Genomic DNA, 19,276 nt, shown 5'->3' on the forward strand with positions numbered 1-19,276 from the left:
TGCTCCCTAAGCTTACCCAAGTTCACCCATCTCTTCTCCGTTTATTACCCTTATTTCCTTATTCACCTCCAAAGGCTTAACCCTTTAGTGTTTAAACCAACCATATCCGGCTAAAATATTTTACCTATTTTATGTTCAAACTAGTCAGATATAGTCATTCATAGCTATTTTATTGTGTCATTTTAAAAATAAAGAATCACATCATTGAAATCTCAAAGCCATGAAATGATACAAGATTAATTTTACATGGTGTGAATACACAAGCGTTACATTTTACAGAATAATCTGAATGCTAAAGGGTCAAAAGTCATTTTGGAGGGTGCAGTGGGGCTGGGATGAGGACTGAGGCTGGTACAAGGCCACCAGCGATGGGAGCACTTGTGGACATCATCAGCTCTATGTATGATGATGCCTCAGGAATCATTAACCTGAGATGACACCACGCCCACACCTACCATGACTCAACTCTTATAATTGATTCAGACCCCCAACTTGAAACTGAAAATAAGCCGTAAGAATCTCATCAATATCGACTCAGAACATTATATATATATTTTCAAACAGGTGTTTAGCAGTGCCATCTCAGCTGAAGGATTATTCTGTGCCGATGAAACTGTATGGTCCATAGATGCTGCTTTGTGCTGGGTGGGGGTGCTAACCTCCCTTGTTCGAAAATATAAGGACACAGATTGTGTGTTGTATAGCCAGCTGGAGACAATGTTTCCTGGGGCTAAAGAGCAGCAGCATTCACCACCAAAATGGGACTGCCACATTAGTTTGGTAAAAATTTGTTAAAGTGCTGCAACAGAATATCCCTCACTGAGAGATTTAGGAACAACAATGTTTCTAAATTATATATATATATATATATATATATATATATAAATACAAAATTGGATAAGAACACAAAACATCCAGATAGACAATACAAAGCCCTCTATCCTCAGTCAAGCACCAGATTATCCTCGCAATTTTGGCTGATTATTCTTGAGGTTGCTCCAAACTCAGAGTTTCCCAGTGACCCAATGGGTCACAGATTGTCTAGTATGTGTGTGTATATATATATATATATATATATACTAGACTACCCATGACCCATTGGGTCACTGGGAAAGTCTGAGTTTCCCAGTAACAGAGTTTTGTTTTGTAGGTTTTTTTTCTTTTCTTGGTTATTTTGAATGCTTTCAACGAATGTGACATTGAAATCATGTGTAAGTGGCTCCTTTCATCAGAAAAGGAAAGATTTGGCTGCTATTTCTTGCACGCCCTGCTACCATGTAACAGGTATTTCAGGTTTATTATTGCAAATAATTGTTATGTGGTAGAGCATCCTAGAAATAGCAGCCAAATCTTTGGAGGTGAGATACGTTGAATGCACTTGAAAAAAACCTATGGAAGAACATTATTTCACACCGAGGTTACAAACAGGTCTTTTACGAAATATTTACCGTATTTTTAAAGTCATTTCACTTTAAAATATTTTTTCAAATATGCCAAAAAAATTTTTGTAAATAATTTTTAAAAATACATTAAAATATTATCTGTTTAAAGAAAGCTAAAATATAAATAGTTATTGTAAAAACAACTTACATTTTTGAAATCACATTCACTTAAAAATATTCCTAAATGATTAAAATATTGTGTTTAACAAGAGTGAAAATAGAAACATTTACTGTTAAAAAAAACAAATTGTATTTTTTCGTTGTCAATTCACTGTGTCTAATCAAAAGGTAAGAATTACTTCCCTTTCAGAATTAAGTTAATTTTGGAGACTTTTCCCATTATCTACAACCACTCATCCAATTTACATGAAGTTTGTTCCATTCCATTCATATTTACATTTCAGAGTAAACTTAATTCATAGTATTTTCCAGTTATGTGTTAGTTTGGCTGAGTAACATTGCAAGCAAGCAAGATTCAATCTGACTTTTAATGTATTATAGATATATGTGATGATGGACTCTCCCGTTGAAGACGACATATTGGCATTCAGCTTTGCCATACAACCTGCATGAATGATTTGTTTATAGTGATCAAATGTATGTGCCACACATTAGCTTACTCTCTTCATCAAATTGGCATTGCTTGAACAGTTGCACTGTGTACCACGTGTCAGGTGTCAAAGTGATTGCTAAGCAACACGAGATGAAGTTTTTTGCTGAAGAACACAGTGCACCACCCAGTCTAGGAATTGAAACTATGATCCCCCGTTTGTGAGTGCAGTGCCCTAACCACTATATATGTATGCATGCATGTGTGCATGCATTTGTATGTGCATGTGTGCAAGTGCATACGCATGCATTTGTGTGTTTGTGCATGTGTGCATTTGTGCATGTGTGTGTGTGTGTGCATGTGTACATTTGTGCATGTGTATGTTTGTGCATGTGTGTGTTTGTGCATGTGTGCATTTGTGCATGTGTGTGTGTGTGTGCATGTGTACATTTGTGCATGTGTATGTTTGTGCATGTGTGTATGTGTACATTTGTGCATGTGTATGTTTGTGCATGTGTGTGTTTGTGCATGTGTGCATTTGTGCATGTGTGTGTGTGTGTGCATGTGTACATTTGTGCATGTGTGTGTTTGTGCATGTGTGTTTGTGCATATGTGCATTTGTGCATGTGTGTGTTTGTGCATGTGTGTGTGTGCGTGTGTGTGTTTGTGCATGTGTGCATTTGTGAGTTTGTGCATGTGTGTACATGTGCATGTGTGTGCATGTGCATGCATGTATTCATGTATGTTTGTGTGTGTTGTGTGTGCATGTGCATGTGAGCATGTACCCTTGTCATAACATTACACAATGGCTACAGAATGAGCATCCCTGTCATACAAGCAGTGTTGTTTGCTTTTAGTCTTCAATGATAAAACACGTTTGGCCAAGGGTAAATATTAAGCTTGTTTGGTAATCGGTAAGGGTTGGTGACAGGAAGGGCATCTAGCTGCAGAAAATCTACCTCAGCAAATTCCAGTCAATCCACGCAGTCATGGAAAAGTGTATCTAGAACTGCATTAAACATGTAAAAACCATCTGTCTCATTCAAGCACGGAAACATGGATGCAAAACAAAACACACACACACACACACACACAGTATTGTCACCATTTAATGCCCACTTTTCCATGGTTGGATGGATTTGACAGAATTTGATGAGGCAGATGCTAGATGCTCTTTCTGTCACCAGCCTTTATCTGCTTCCAAGCAAAGTAATATTTTCCCAAGGCCCGATACGTTTTCAACAGAATACTAGAAAGGAACAACCCCACTTGTATAACAATGATACTTGTTTACAACCATCGCATGGTGTCTAAACATGGAATACACAAACGTGCATGTGCATGCATGCTCACACATACACACACACACAGATATGCAATGCAATGCAATGTGCTTCTTTCAGTTTCCATCTACTAAATCCAGTCATAATCCTTGACTATTGTAATCAAAATAAACTGACATAAAACCTGTTGCAATTACTACAAAGATCAAAAGAAAAGTCCAGAGATGTGGTAGGCATGTGAGGATGGCAGTGCTTAGCAGTGGTGGTGGTGGTAGAAGCATATGCTGAAGCTGGTGTGGAGATACCTGCATGTTAAGCTTGGTTAATGTATGCATATGCAAAAACATATACATACATTATAGGCACACACAAACGTTTAAAAGAAAAAATTAATATGAAGTTGCTGCGAGGTGCACACACACACACACACACACACACACATCCAAATTGAAGGAGTGGAACAAGTAAAATCCATGGTACATATGTTTCCTAGCTAGCTAGGAAACATATCTTCAGATCTTATAATTATACACACCACACACATATATATATATATATATATATATATATAATATATATATATATATATATATATATATTTCTTTATTGCCCACAAGGGGCTAAACATAGAGGGGACAAACAAGGACAGACAAAGGGATTAAGTCGATTACATCGACCTCAGTGCGAAACTGGTACTTTATTTATCGACTCTGAAAGGATGAAAGGCAAAGTCGACCTCGGCGGAATTTGAACTCAGAACATAGCGGCAGATGAAATACCGCTAAGCATTTCGTCCGACGTGCTAACGATTCTGCCAGTTCACCGCCTTACACACATATATATATATCACATAAATACATATGCAGATGCTCTTCTCTCTCTCTTTCTCACACACACACATACATACATGCATGTGCACAGAACTTCAGAAAGAGAATTCACAACAATCAAGCATTGTCTCCAACGCAAAAAAAAAAAAAAAAGAGTTAACAATAAGTAATATGTCCAGAAACAACCAGTTAGTCCAACACAATATCAGCTGATAATGTGTTAATATGAAATCGACCCAGTAGAATGAAATAGATAACAAACAAATTGTGATTTTCCCCAAAAAAGATTAATTTCATCATCAGAGATGAGTACTGCCTCAGTATCTCAATCAGTACTTATATATTTCTGTCAACTTGCTCACCAGTCATCATCAGATGCCTTATTCCTGGAAGTGTATATAGTACTTGACAGGATCTGACCAATCCAATACTTAATATCCAGGGCTTCATTGCTGCTGATGGAGGAACATCTCCCTGGATCCCTTCCACCATCATCTGTCTCTGGCCAGTTGTGGCCATGGAGGTTCCATGTAGCAGGTGAGATCATCTTTGGTTGACCTCTTGATCTTGTCCATTTTCTTGACGTCCATTCCGTCACCCCAATTGTCCATCTGTTGTCTTTCAGTCATTCGATCTGGCCAGCCCAACTATTTTTCTTCTCTTTGGTGGTTTTTATGACCTCACTGACTCTCATGAGCTTTCAGACAAGCAACTTTTATTTCTAGCCATAAGATGGTAATAACATTTTCTTTACCTTTTTATTTATTTACAAGCCTGTAGGCTTGTGTGAAAATGTAAATATCCTCAAGAAATAAAACATTTTAATTCGAAGCCAATCTGGTACCATGTACAAATCCAGGAATAAGACATTTGACGATTGGAGATCAGGCCAAAATGATTACATGATTTTGGGTGAAAAATACTGGAAAATGCTCCAGCTTTAAAATTTATAATTTAATCACAATGATGATGATGATGAATTAACAAAAACTTATCCCAGACATTTAACCAGCTGATGGAGAAATGAAATTATGAGATGAAGATTAAACATCGTAGCACAAAGTTGTTAATGAAAAGAGGAGTTCTCTCAAAATTACATCAGCTTAATGTCATCATACGTCAGGTACCAATTGTCAAGCTTTGTCATCAACATTGCTGTTTAACCCTTTCGTTACTGTATTTCTTTTGAGATGCTCTGTGTTTCTTTCAATTACTTTGAATATAACAAAGAATTTAGTAAAATAACTTAGTTATCATTAAGCTAGTGTTAGGAACATAAACTGTGAGTAAGGTTTGGTGGAAGATTTTAATTCAAAACTTATGAAAACAAGACAATTGCACTCAGAGCCAGAGCCGGTTTCAGCCGGGTTGGTAATGAAAGGGTTAAAGTCTGTGTCCCATGCTGCCATGGGTTGGAGGATTCAACAGAATCAGATTAGCCTGAGGGCTGTATTGGTTTCCATCGTCTACTTTAATAAGGTTTCTAACGTCAGTCACATTACAGAGTGTAGTGGGTGCTTTTTTTTTTTTTCATAACACACAAGACAAGACCTCTTCACAGAGTTGAGGGCAGCATTGACATTGTCACATGTACAGAGGTTAAAGGGAGACAGGAAAATGTGTCCTGTTGCAGAGGAGGTACCTGGGTATCCTCAGCAGGAAAGAAGGGAGAAAGGACAGTGGAGACGATGTATCAGGGCATGTCTTCAATGTACAAGAAGGTGCACAGAGGGAACAAATAAGAAGGGAGCTGTGGTGGTGGAGCAAGGGACACATATCAATATTAATGTCTTATTTATTGAATGTGGATTGTCAGGTACAAGTTTTTGATCAACTTTGTTAAGAGTAACTCTGTCGAGTGTAACTTATCAGAAAGGGAGGATCAGTCGTGGAATATTTTCTGTCCAGTAACTATATTCAGGCTTCATCTTCTGAAGTGTATTCTGTCAAGCAATTTGTTTAGAATTCTTTCTGTCAAGTGTCTTGAGTGTGTTCAGGCGAATGTTGACATTTAAGAGTCTTTTGAGAAAAACTTATTGTCCATAGCTTCTGCTGAGAATCAGCTATTGGGCAACTTCTGTTGAGTAACAAGTGTTGATGAGTCTGTTATGAAAATTATGACCTTTACCAGTTATACCATTGTTTTGGTTTTGAAAGCAATACCTACCTGCATTTTTGGCGGCTTCAAAAGAGGAAAAAAAACAAAATTGCTTACTTTAAAACAAAATATGACCAAACAAGTACACAATTTCAACTAAATTCACACACAAATATAAACATATAAATATATATATATATATATAGAAAATAGTAAAAAGTGAAAAAATACAGAAGGCTTGTTTTAAAAGGTTAAAAAATATATATTTGAGTCAATATGTCTGAAGAATGTTATAAATTTTTTTCATACAATGACATCTCTTCTCAACGTAAACATAACGATGTAAGAAATTTGAAAAGCTGAACGCGAAACCGGTCATTTCTTCTAAAACTATGTCATTGTATGAAAAAAATTTATAACATTCTTCAGACATATTGACACAAATATATATTTTTTAACCTTTTAAAACAAGCCTTCTGTAGTTTTTTCACTTTTTACTATTTTCTATATATTCAACCACATGCTTTCACACACCAACTTTCTCACCTATATATATATATATATATATATATATATATAGTTAATCCAAACAAGAAAGCACAAAAAGACACAACAACGCGAGGACGTGGAACAAATATAGTATTATTGGACGCTCAGGAAAGAAGGAAAGAAGGAGGGTTTAACGTTTCGAGCGGAGCTCTTCGTCGGAAACATAGGAGAAGGAAAGATCTAGAGAGGGGAAAACAGAGGAAAAAAAAAATCGACAACGGTACACACGAGGTCACATATTGTATTATATATATATATATATATATTATATATATATATAATACAAAAGGGACAAGAACGCAAAACATCCGGACAACTAGGTAATACAAAAAGGGACAACAAAACATCCAGATAGACGATACAAAAAAAAACAAGGACGGGTCATTTGAAGCCTTTTATCCTCGCAATTTCGGCTGATTAATACACACACACACGTTCCGAACAATGTGACTATGGAACGTTGCCTCTTCAATAAAAGTTAGCGGTTCCCCTCTCTCCTCTCTTCTGTCTCTCTCTATCCATCCGGTTACAGTTGCGAAATTTTGTGTCAGTCGATGAGAATCAGCCGAATGCAAAAACAATCATTAGTTACTTCCCTTATGTTGGTTTAATTCTCCAAGAGTTATTCCCCTTGACTATAAGTGAACTTGTGGCTTCGAGTATAATTTGTGGATAAGAAAGAAAAATTGGTCAAAAAAGAACATCATTGATAATATTAAATTGATTATTTCAGATATGTAATATCGCATAAATCATTTACATATTTAGAAATGATATTACACTTTTTAAGCACACCCACATTAGAAAGGATGTATAAATTCATGTACAAATACATATACTTATATATATATTTACTCTTTATCTTATATTAAACTCTTTAATACTTTTTGATAGTTATATATATATAATATATTATATATATATATATATATAAAATAATAATAATAATATATAATAAAATAATATATTAATATATTTAAAAATTTATAAGTATAAATTATTAATTTAATAATTTTTTAAATTTTAACTTTAATTTAAATATTTTAAATTTTGAATTTTATATGTCTTTTATTAATTAATTTTATTTCTATGTATTGGTTTATGATTTTCACTGTTTGATTTGCCTAATAGTGGTTTTATCTCTAATTTAATATATATATATTTAATATATATATATATTAATGATGATGATGATTTATACTATAAAATTAGATTTAATCCTAAATCTAATTTTTCCCTGTAAATTTGGATTTACTCCCTACCTACCTACCTACCTACCATCCATCCATCCATCCATACATCCATATAATAGCTTATCGCCAAGCTAATATGGCAGTTCAGAAAAATAGGAGGAATGCTGCCGTTGCTGCCGTTTTTTTGGACTGCCACGTTAGCTTGGCGATAACTATTAATATATATATATATATATTATATATTTATATTTATAATATATAATATATATAGGGAGAGAGGAGAGAGGAGAGAAGCAAAGGCTATGTGGTAAGATGCTTGCTTCCCAACCACATGGTTCTGGGTTCAGTCCCACTGCGGGATACCTTGGGCAAGTGTCCTCTATTATAGTATTGGGCTGACCAAAATCTCGTGAGTGGATTTGGTAAACAGAAACTTACATAAATAGGTTATTTTTTTTTATTAAACATAACTAGTCTAGTAATCTTTTCATACCACCTCATATGTGTTTCACTTGTTTGCCTGTTCACTGAGGCTGCCATATATGTAGGTGCTGACCTGGCTGTGTGGTTAAGAATGATTTTCCCAGCTATATGGTCGTGGGTTCAGTTCTACTTCATGGCCCCTACAGCAAGTGTTTTCTGTAACAGAGCCGAGTAGACTGGGTAGAGAGAAATAGAAAGAAGCCCACCATAAGTGCAGGAGTGGCTGTGTGGTAAGTAGCTTGTTTACCAACCACATGGTTCCGGGTTCAGTCCCACTGCGTGACACCTTGGGCAAGTGTCTTCTACTATAGCCTCGGGCCGACCAAAGCCTTGTGAGTGGATTTGGTAGACAGAAACTGAAAGAAGCCCGTCGTATATATGTATGTATATATATATATATATATATATATATATATGCATGTGTGTGTTTGTGTGTCTGTGTTTGTCCTCCTAGCATTGCTTGACAACCGATGCTGGTGTGGTTATGTCCCCATTACTTAGCGGTTCGGCAAAAGAGACCGATAGAATAAGTACTAGGCTTACAAAAGAATAAGTCCCGGGGTCGAGTTGCTTGATTAAAGGCGGTGCTCCAGCATGACCACAGTCAAATGACTGAAACAAGTAAAAGAGTAAAGAGAGAGAGTATATGTGCGTGAGTTCAAGTGTTTATATTGGCTTGTAGCTGTAAATGAGCATCAGAGTCATACAAGCTGTGTCATTCATTTACAATCTTCCATGGAAATGCGTCCAACAACTTGGAAATAGGGGACAGTTGGCTACAGGAAGGGTATCCAGTTACAAAAAAAAAATCTGCTGCAATAAATTCCGCATGACACATGCAAACATAGAAAAGAAGAAATTAAAATGGTGATGATGATGATAGTGGTGGTGGCGATGTTAGGGTGATACACTCACACACATCCCTCGTAAATATATAATTGCAACTGAAAAAGTTAATAGAGATTAAAGGGTTTTCTCACATCCTTCACGGTGGGTTTTCGGATCAGCATACAAATGTTCGATCCTGTGGGTATTGAAAGTGCTGGCCCTTCGTATGATTCCATGGACCTGAAATACAAAACATACAAGTGATACAGGATTCGCAGAACAGGTTCTGGATATAAACAAAATACATCAAAAAGACATGGGCCTCCTATATAACATACTTTCACAATTTAAATGTCATAGGTATATTCTAAGTAATTCCAACAGGGGAGAGTGGTGAAAGAGGAACAGCAGGGAAGGAAGAGAACAGGTGGAGAGGGTTTCATTGGTATATTTATCTATGATTTTTACCGCCAAGCAAATAGTTTACTCTTGGAAGCAGTACCCAAGTGTAGAAAATCTACCTCAATGACTCATCTGAATAGATTGCTGTTTAACCCTTTCAGTACCAACCCAGCTGAAACCGGCTCTGGCTCTGTAGTACAAATGTCTTGCTTTCAAAAGTTTTGAATTAAAAATCTTCCACCAAACCTTAGTCACAATTTATGTTCCTAACACTAGCTTAATGATAACTAAGTTATTTTACTAAATCCTTTGTTATATTTAAAATTAATTGAAAGAAACACAGAGCATCTCAAAATAAATACAGTAACGAATGGGTTAAAATATATAATAGAGTAACAATTCTTAACCCTTTCATTACCAACATGGCTGAAACTGGCTCTCAAATGTCTTCCATCAAACCTTACTCACAAATTACGTTCCTAATACCAGCTTAATCATAACTAAGTTATTTTACTAAATCCTTTGTTATATTTAAAACTAATTGAAAGAAACACAGAGCATCTCAACAGAAATATGGTAACAAGAGGGTTAAAATATATAACGGAGAAACAATTCGTTCAACTAAAACTCTTCGAGGCAGTGCCCCAGCATGGCCACAGTCTATATTGACTGAAACAAGTAAGAAGCTTCCCAACCACATGGTTCTAGGTTCAGTCCCACTGCATGGCACCTTGGTACTATAGCCTCAAGCTGACCAAAGCTTTGTGAGTGGATTTGGTAGACAGAAACTGGAAGAAGCTTGTTGTGTGTGTGTGTGTGTGTGTGTGTGTGTGTGTGTGTGTGTGTGTGTGTGTGTGTGCGTGCGTGTGTGTGTGTGTTTATGCGTGCATATCATTATGACTGTTGTATTTCTTTACGATTTACCTCCCTTGAACATTTCACTTTTTTTATACGTTATTACGTCATTTACAACTTGCATAAAAAAATTCGTCAGTCGCCTAAGACAGCTGACATTTCTCACTTGCAATGGACTTCATATTCTAGTAGTAAAAACACGGCCAATGTTTACTTTTATTTCAAATCTAACAATACACATTCAGCGGAAACAAAGTTTAAGGTCAAGTCGAAGTCATAACATGTTTAGAAATAGCCTTAAGTTGGTATTACTCTCTTTTACTCTTTTACTTGTTTCAGTCATTTGACTGCGGCCATGCTGGAGCACCACCTTTAGTCGAGCAAATCGACCCCGGGACTTATTCTTTTTTGTAAGCCCAGTACTTATTCTATCGGTCTCTTTTTGCCGAACCGCTAAGTGACGGGGACGTAAACACACCAGCATCGGTTGGCAAGCAATGCTAGGGGGACAAACACACATACACAAACACTCACACAAATACACATATATATATATATATACATACATACATACGACAGGCTTCTTTCAGTTTCCGTCTACCAAATCCACTAACAAGGCATTGGTCGGCCCAGGGCTAGAGCAGAAGACACTTGCCCAAGGTGCCACGCAGTGGGACTGAACCCGGAACCATGTGGTTGGTTAGCAAGCTACTATTTTTATGCCGGATTTACTAGGCTCCACGTAGTAGAATGGCAACAGGTGACAAACACTACAGCCACAACCATCACGTAACTGCTAAACACTCAGTTTGGAGTTAATTGTAATAAATAAATAATAAATCAGCAGTGTAGATGAAAGGAAGGGGCGTCGAGGGTGATGGTCTACCCTGGGTAATGATCCAGTGAAGGCGACACATTTGGGTTTGCTGTGTATAAATGCACATACACAAACAAGGAAAAATACACATACACACATACATACACATATATATACATCCACACACATACATATATACACACACATACATACATACACACATATACTGGAAAAATAGCAGTTTTTAACCGTAGCTCCCAAGCCTACATGCAGCACTCAAGTGTCCTTCCAGCAGCCTCCAAAAGTCTTCCCTCTATAAATAAAACGAATTTTTCTTCAACTGACATGCTTTTATTTTTTTTTTTTTGGTGTGGTCTCCCTAAAAGAATTCAGGTTTGGGATCTAGCCCAGATAGGCTTTGGGGCCCTGTGGAGGGATGGCAAACTCAAGGGCTGCCCCTTCCCCCACGAGGTGCACATTGCTGCTACCCTACAGTAATAAATACCATATATTGCAAATAAAATAACAAACAGAAAAAATATCAGTAATACACTGAGGACCAAGTCAATTGTCTTAGATTATTCCCTTAGAAATACTGGTTTCAAAATTTGGCACCAGGCCAGCAATTTCGGGGTAAGGGTAAGTCAATTACATCGACCCCAGTGCCCAACTGGTACTTATTTTATTGGTCTCTTTTGCCAAACAGCTAAGTTACGGGGACGTAAACACACCAACACACCAACATCCAAACAATGGATGGCAGGGGGGACAAATACAGACAAACACACACAAATATATACATACATACATATATATATCTACAACAGGCTTCTTTCAGTTACTGTCTACCAAATCAATTCACAAGGTACCTATTTCATTGACTCCTGAAAGGATGAAAGGCAAAGCTGACCTCGGCAGAATTTGAACTCAGAACATAATTACAAACAAAATAATAGCACAAAGCATTTAGCCTGGCATGTTAATGAGTCTGCCAGCTCATTACCTTTATCCCCTTAAGATTATTAGTTTTACTCTAGGCACAAGGCCTTGAAAAGTTTTGGAGGAAGGGAGCTAGTCGATTACATCAACCCCAGTGTGTAACTGGTACTTATTTTATCGACCCAAAAGGATGAAAAGCAAAGTCGACCTCGGCAGAATTTGAACTCAGAACGTAGCGGCAGACGAAATACCAATTTCTTTACTACCCACAAGGGACTAAACACAGAGGGGACAAACAAGGACAGACAAACGGATTAAGTCGATTACATCGACCCCAGTGCGTAACTGGTACTTAATTTATCGACCCCAAAAGGATGAAAGGCAAAGTCAACCTCAGCGGAATTTGAACTCAGAACGTAGCAGCAGACAAAATACCTGTTTCTTTACTACCCACAAGGGGCTAAACACAGAGGGGACAAACAAGGACAGACAAACGGATTAAGTCGATTACATCGACCCCGAAAGGATGAAAGGCAAAGTCGACCTCGGCGGAATTTGAACTCAGAATGTAACAGCAGACGAAATACCGCTTAGCATCCCCGCCCGGCGTGCTAACGTTTCTGCCAGCTCGCTGCCCTAATCCCCTTAGAAACATTAACATTGTTTCTAGTCAAAAGAAATCTTTATTTTCATTGTAGCAATTGTGGCTATCTGTTGTTGTCATGGCATGATACAGCAATAAGAACTGAGTAATTATTGTTGCTTCTTCTATCGTCCTTTCTTTCTTCCGCTTTCATCTTTTATTATCATTTGTCTCATCAATCTGCACATCCCTGTTTCTATGTCTCTAGAGCCCTTTTATTTTCCATTTCCATTCATTGCACCATAAGTCCCTCCACCCGGAGGTCACACTCACTTCCCTATACACTCATACACAAAAGGCTTCCCACAGTTACAGTCGAAGCTAATCAGAGGAAGACAATGTCATTTTATCATTGATAAACTCTTTACTCATGTGTGCATACACGCAGCTTGTAAAGTGCAGCAGCTGTGTATTAAATAGCACATACACACACACCACACATACATAAACACACATGTATATACAGGCGCAGTAGTGGCATAGGCGCAGTAGTGGTATAGACGCAGTAGTGGCTGTGTGGTAAATAGCTTGCTGACAAACCACATGGTTCCGGGTTCAGTCCCACTGCGTGGCATCTTGGGCAAGTGTCTTCTGCTATAGCCCCGGGCCGACCAATGCCTTGTGAGTGGATTTGGTAGACGGAAACTGAAAGAAGCCTGTCGTATATATGTATATATATATATATATATATATGTATGTGTTTGTGTGTCTGTGTTTGTCCCCCTAGCATTGCTTGACAACCAATGCTGGTGTGTTTACGTCCCCGTCACTTAGCGGTTCGGCAAAAGAGACCGATAGAATAAGTACTGGGCTTACAAAGAATAAGTCCCGGGGTCGATTTGCTCGACTAAGGGCGGTGTTCCAGCATGGCCGCAATCAAATGACTGAAACAAGTAAAAGAGTAAAAAAAAAAAAAAAAAAAAAAAAAGAGTAGACACACACATATACTCTTTTTACACTTATTTGTTTCAGTCATTTGATTGTGGCCGCGCTGGAGCACTGCCTTTTAACCGAACAAACTGACTCCACGACTTATTCTTTGTAAGCCTAGTACTTATTCTATCGGTCTCTCTTGCCGAACCGCTAAGTTACGGGGGTGTAAACACACCGGTATCAGCTGTCAAGCGATAGCAAGGGGATAAACACAGACCACAAACATCCACACTCACACACACATATATATAAGCTTGATGAGGAAAATCACCAAAAACAAGACAAAAGGGCAGGTGAACCCAGTATAGGGTCAACAACTATTGAGCAGTAGCATGGGGGTCCCCAGAAATTCTAGGTCTATGTCTAGCATTCTAGAAGACCACTGAGAGAGAGAGGATCCCTTCAGCTTTTGTTAAAGCATGTCTCTCGGAAGTCACTTTGATATAAAGCCGGTTATGTACATTTGAGAGCTTTTGCTTGTGATCATAGCGCTCCCACATTCCTGAGCCCCGTGACCCATATCAGCACCAGATTTCTTGCTCTGGCTTATCTCTGAATCATGTCAATAGGGTGAGGGGGGTCTATAAGGTATCGCTCACACAGGAATTGCTTTGTCAGTGATAAGTCATACATGTCTACAAATTGACAGTCATCATGTAAGCATGTAATGGCGGCAAGCTGGCAGAAACGTTAGCACGCTGGGCGAAATGCTTAGTGGTATTTCGTCTGCCGTTACGTTGTGAGTTCAAATTCCACCGAGGTCGACTTTGCCTTTCATCCTTTCGGGGTCGATAAATTAAGTACCAGTTACACAATGGGTTTGATGTTAATGACTTAATACCTATGTCTGTCTTTGTTCGTCCCCTCTGTGTTTAGCCCCTTGTGGGTAATAAAGAAATATGTATGGTGGAAGCACAATAGCCCAGTGGTTAGGGCAGTGAACTCACAGTCATAGGATCACGGTTTAGATTCCCAGACCTGGCGCTGTGAGTGTTTATTGAGCAAAAACACTTAAATCTCCATGAGGCTCTGGCAGGGATAGGGGAGAATCCTGCTGTATTCTTACACTACAACTTTCTCTTACCCTTTCTTCCTATTTCTGTTGTACCTGTATTTCAAAGTGCCAGCCTTGTCACACTCTGTGTCATGCTGAACCTCCCCCGAGAACTACATTAAGGATATGCGTGTCTGTGGAGCGCTCAGCCACTTGCACATTAATTTCATGAGCAGGATGTTCTGTTGATTGGATCAACTAGAACCCTTGTCATCATAACCAATGGAGTGCTATAATAATAATAATCTTTTCTACTCTAGGCACAAGGCCTGAAATTTGGGGGGAGGAGGGGGTCAGTCGATTAGATCAACCCCAGTATGTAATTGGTACTTGATTTATCGACCCTGAAGGAATGAATGGCAAATTCAACCTCAGCAGAATTTGAACTCAGAACATAAAGATAGACGAAATACTGCTAAGCCATGCTAACGTTTCTTATTTCTTTATTGCCCACAAGGGGTCAACCATAGAGGACACAAACAAGGACAGACAAAGGGATTAAGTCGATTACATCGACCCCAGTGTGTAACTGGTACTTAATTTATCAACACCAAAAGGATGAAAGGCAAAGTCGACCTCGGTGGAATTTGAACTCGGAACGTAACGGCAGACAAAATACCGCTAAGCATTTCGCACGGCATGCTAACGTTTCTGCCAGCTCGCTGCCTTAGTGCTGTAATAAAAATAATAATAATAATGATAATAATAATTATAATAATAATAATAATATAATGTATGTATATATGTATCTGTGTGTGTGTGTGTGTATTTATGTATGTATGTGAGTGTATATGTCTCAGTTTTGTCCCCAGACAATTTGTTCCAAAGTAATTAGCTTTTATGTTGCCTCTTCTATCTTCCTTTGTCATTGTTCCTTGATTGAAAACATCAATTAGCTCCTTAAAGAACAATAACATCAACTCATCATCATCATCATCATCATGATTGTTGTGACCACTAACATTTTTGTTGTTGTTGTTGTTTTACTTTAACAATGGCAATATCAGAGACTCTGTAGGGAATTGAACATTATCTGTGCAACAGCAACACCAACAACAACAGCTACCATCATCCCTATCGTGATTGTTACTTGTTGCTGTTTAACCCAAGACAGCTCTGAGAGTGAACAAATATGAGCCAAGGCTCTCCAGCCATAACCATCCCATCTGTTCTACACAGCTTACCAAGGTGTTCGTTACCCAATAGCTTTAATTTTTAGTTGAATGTATCAACCCTAGTAATTATTTTTTTAAACCATGGTACTTTTTCTATCAGCCTATTTTGCCGAACCACTAAGTTACAGAGATGTAAACACAGAAATTATTTTATTACTATAAAAAATGATCAACATTTTTTCCATCTTTTACTCGTTTCCGTCACTAGACTGCATCCATACTGTGGCACTGCCTTAAGGGGTTTAAGTCAAATAAATCAGCCCCAGTATATTTTCCTTTTGCAAGTCTGATACTTAATCTGTCAGTCTCTTTTGCCGAACCACTAGGTTTACAGGGACGTAATCAAACCAACACCAGTTGTCAATAAGTGACAGGAGACAAACACACATGCGTGTGTGTGTGTGTAATGTGTAGATCATCTCTCTTTAACAATGATAAAGAATATTCTACAGAGAAGTAATTTTTTTCTTTAAAATTTCTTGTAGTGTTAGGGCGATATCTAATAACTACCTGTCTCTGCATCATTATCATCTTTATTACTTTGACAATAATGACATTCTGTAGAGGATTAGAATCACCTGTAGATTAACAACATCAACATCATCATCATCACTACTGCTATCACCACCACCATCAGTAGCAGCATCATCTTTATTACTTTAACAATAGTGATGACATTCTAAAAGACACTACTAACAATAACAAGAGCATTCTGTAAAGAATTAAAATGTTAAAAGGGGTCACCTGTAGATTAAATAGTAAAATACCTGTCACTAGCATCAACACCACTACCACAACCACTAGCATTTAACAATTTAATCTACAGGTGACTTCGTTTTTTATATTCCATTTTTAATACTCTACAGAAAGCTATCATAATTGTCATCACTTCTCTCACTGTAGAAAGTCATCATGATTGTTAAAATAACAGGTGCAGCTGTAGGTATGTGGTTAAGAAGCTTGCTTCCCAACCACATTGTTCCGGGTTCAATCCCACTGCGTGGCTCCTTGGGGAAGTGTCTTCTACTATAGCCTCAGGCCGACCAAAGCCTTCTGAGTGGATTGGGTAGAAGGAAACTAAAGGAAGCCTTGTCATATACATACATACATACATACATACACATACATACATACATACATACATACATACATACATCATACATACATACATACATACTACATACATACATACATACATACATACATACATACATACATACATACATACATACATACATACATACATACATACATACATACATACATACATACATACATACATACATACATACATACATAAATACATACATACATACATACATAAATACATACATACATACATACATACATACATACATACATACATACATACATAAATACATACATACATACATACATACATACATACATATATATATATATATATATAATATATATATATATATAGGAGTGGCTGTGTGACAAGACACTTGCTTCCCAACCACATGGTTCCAGGTTCAGACCCACTGTGTGGCACTTTGGGTCAGTGTCTTCTATTACCTTAGGCTGATCAAAGCCTTGTGAGTGGATTTGATAGACGGAAACTGAAGGAAGCCTGTCATATATATATATATATATCGGCCATCTTCATCATCATCGTCGATATCTTTATTATTCTTTTATTTCATTTTTCTTTTAACATACATACATACATACATGCATACATACATACAAACAAACAACGAGCTTCTTTAAGTTACTGTCTACCAAATCCACTCACAAGGCTTTGGTTGGCCCGAGGCTATAGAAGACACTTGCCCAAGGAACCACGCAGTGGGACTGAACCCGGACCCATCTGGTTGGGAAGCAAGCTTCTTACCACACAGCCACTCATATATATATATATATATATATATATATATATATATATATATATATAAATCCCATTCTGTCTGTCTATTTTTTGTGCGCTTATAACTCGAGTAATGTTCATCTGATCACACTGAAATTTTAAACACGGATACATGAGATAGCAGGGTGTTCTGTAATCTAAAAAGATTTTCAAAATTGCCAGTTTCAAAGTGAGAATCGCTATTTTTGTAATTTTTTTTGTCCTGTTTCTTCCGCCGTCCTGTTCATTGACCAACATTCTAAACAATTCATTTCTACGTCTTCACATTTAAATGACAGATATATGTAAATAAAGCTTGCTGTTTGTAAATACAGTCTCATTTTGATAGAAATATTAGACCACGAACAACTGTATTCATTTCTGCGTTTTCACACATTTGTAAGTGGCTAAAAAAAAAAATCAATATCAACTCTAACTTTAACTGTAATCAACCAAGTGCATTTGTGGTCAAATGTGTTCTTATGGCTTAGTTCTTACCACTACACCAGTGAAAACCAAATAAAATACGCAAAGCAACAGTCGTCAAATGCAAAAGCCAAAGAACTGTTTATTGCTTAAATATCACTTGGAATATTCAATTTGGAGATAAAACAGCATTCAGTCTGAGGCATAGGTATCAATATGAGGTATGTACTATGGGAGAGTACATTCTGCTTATCCTAGTGTGAAAGTGTTTGTGTGAAAAAAAGTTTAAGGTTAATTATGATGTTCGGTTCCACTGGAAGTTGTATATATTGTGGGCTGAACAGTTTTCCTTCATTTTATTGGCCTCATGACAATTTTGAAACGGTTCATTGTGTTAAGATTCACTATCAATCAATTTTCCTTATTTAGAAGAAACAGTCAACAGTTTTAACGTCTCAGGAATCTTTAATGCCCTAACCAAAAGTAACAACCCCCATACAATCACCAAACATCTCCACAACTTAACACCGTCCAAGTTAATCCTCTTCCCCTATACAAACCGTCCAATTGATGGGGATGGGGCATTTGCTAGTATATGTATACATATACATAAACATAAATATATATTTAATATAGGATAAAATTTTTTCTAAAAAATTTTTATCAATGGCCAGCATATTAAAAAATACCTTTAAAGATTAAAATTATAAACAACTTATAAATAAGGGCAAACGAAAAAATTTCTAATGCCAAATATGCCGAAAATTGGACATATTGTCCATTACCATATAGTTTTTCACAATACGCACGCTACTCGAAAAAAAGCCGACAGAAATTTCTAAAAAAATAAATATAAATATATATATATACACACACACACACATATATATACATATATATGACAGG

General features: G+C 37.2%; 1 protein-coding gene across 2 annotated transcripts in view; it reads right to left on the reverse strand.

Annotated features, from left to right (window-relative positions):
• LOC115221408 (GDP-mannose 4,6 dehydratase) overlaps positions 1-19,276 on the reverse strand; it is a 91,934-nt gene that overhangs the window by 30,520 nt on the left and 42,138 nt on the right. The window contains exons 3-4 of one of the 2 annotated variants that reach the window (XM_029791588.2): positions 9,409-9,496; positions 6,273-6,287 (exon numbers count right to left, since the gene is read on the reverse strand). In XM_029791588.2, coding sequence (XP_029647448.1) covers positions 6,273-6,287; positions 9,409-9,496 — 103 coding nt within the window. The remainder of the gene's footprint in view (positions 1-6,272; positions 6,288-9,408; positions 9,497-19,276) is intronic. The other variant, XM_029791589.2, reaches the window with a different exon arrangement.

The sequence above is a fragment of the Octopus sinensis genome, linkage group LG18 (assembly GCF_006345805.1).
Source record: "Octopus sinensis linkage group LG18, ASM634580v1, whole genome shotgun sequence".
NCBI lineage: Eukaryota > Metazoa > Mollusca > Cephalopoda > Octopoda > Octopodidae > Octopus > Octopus sinensis.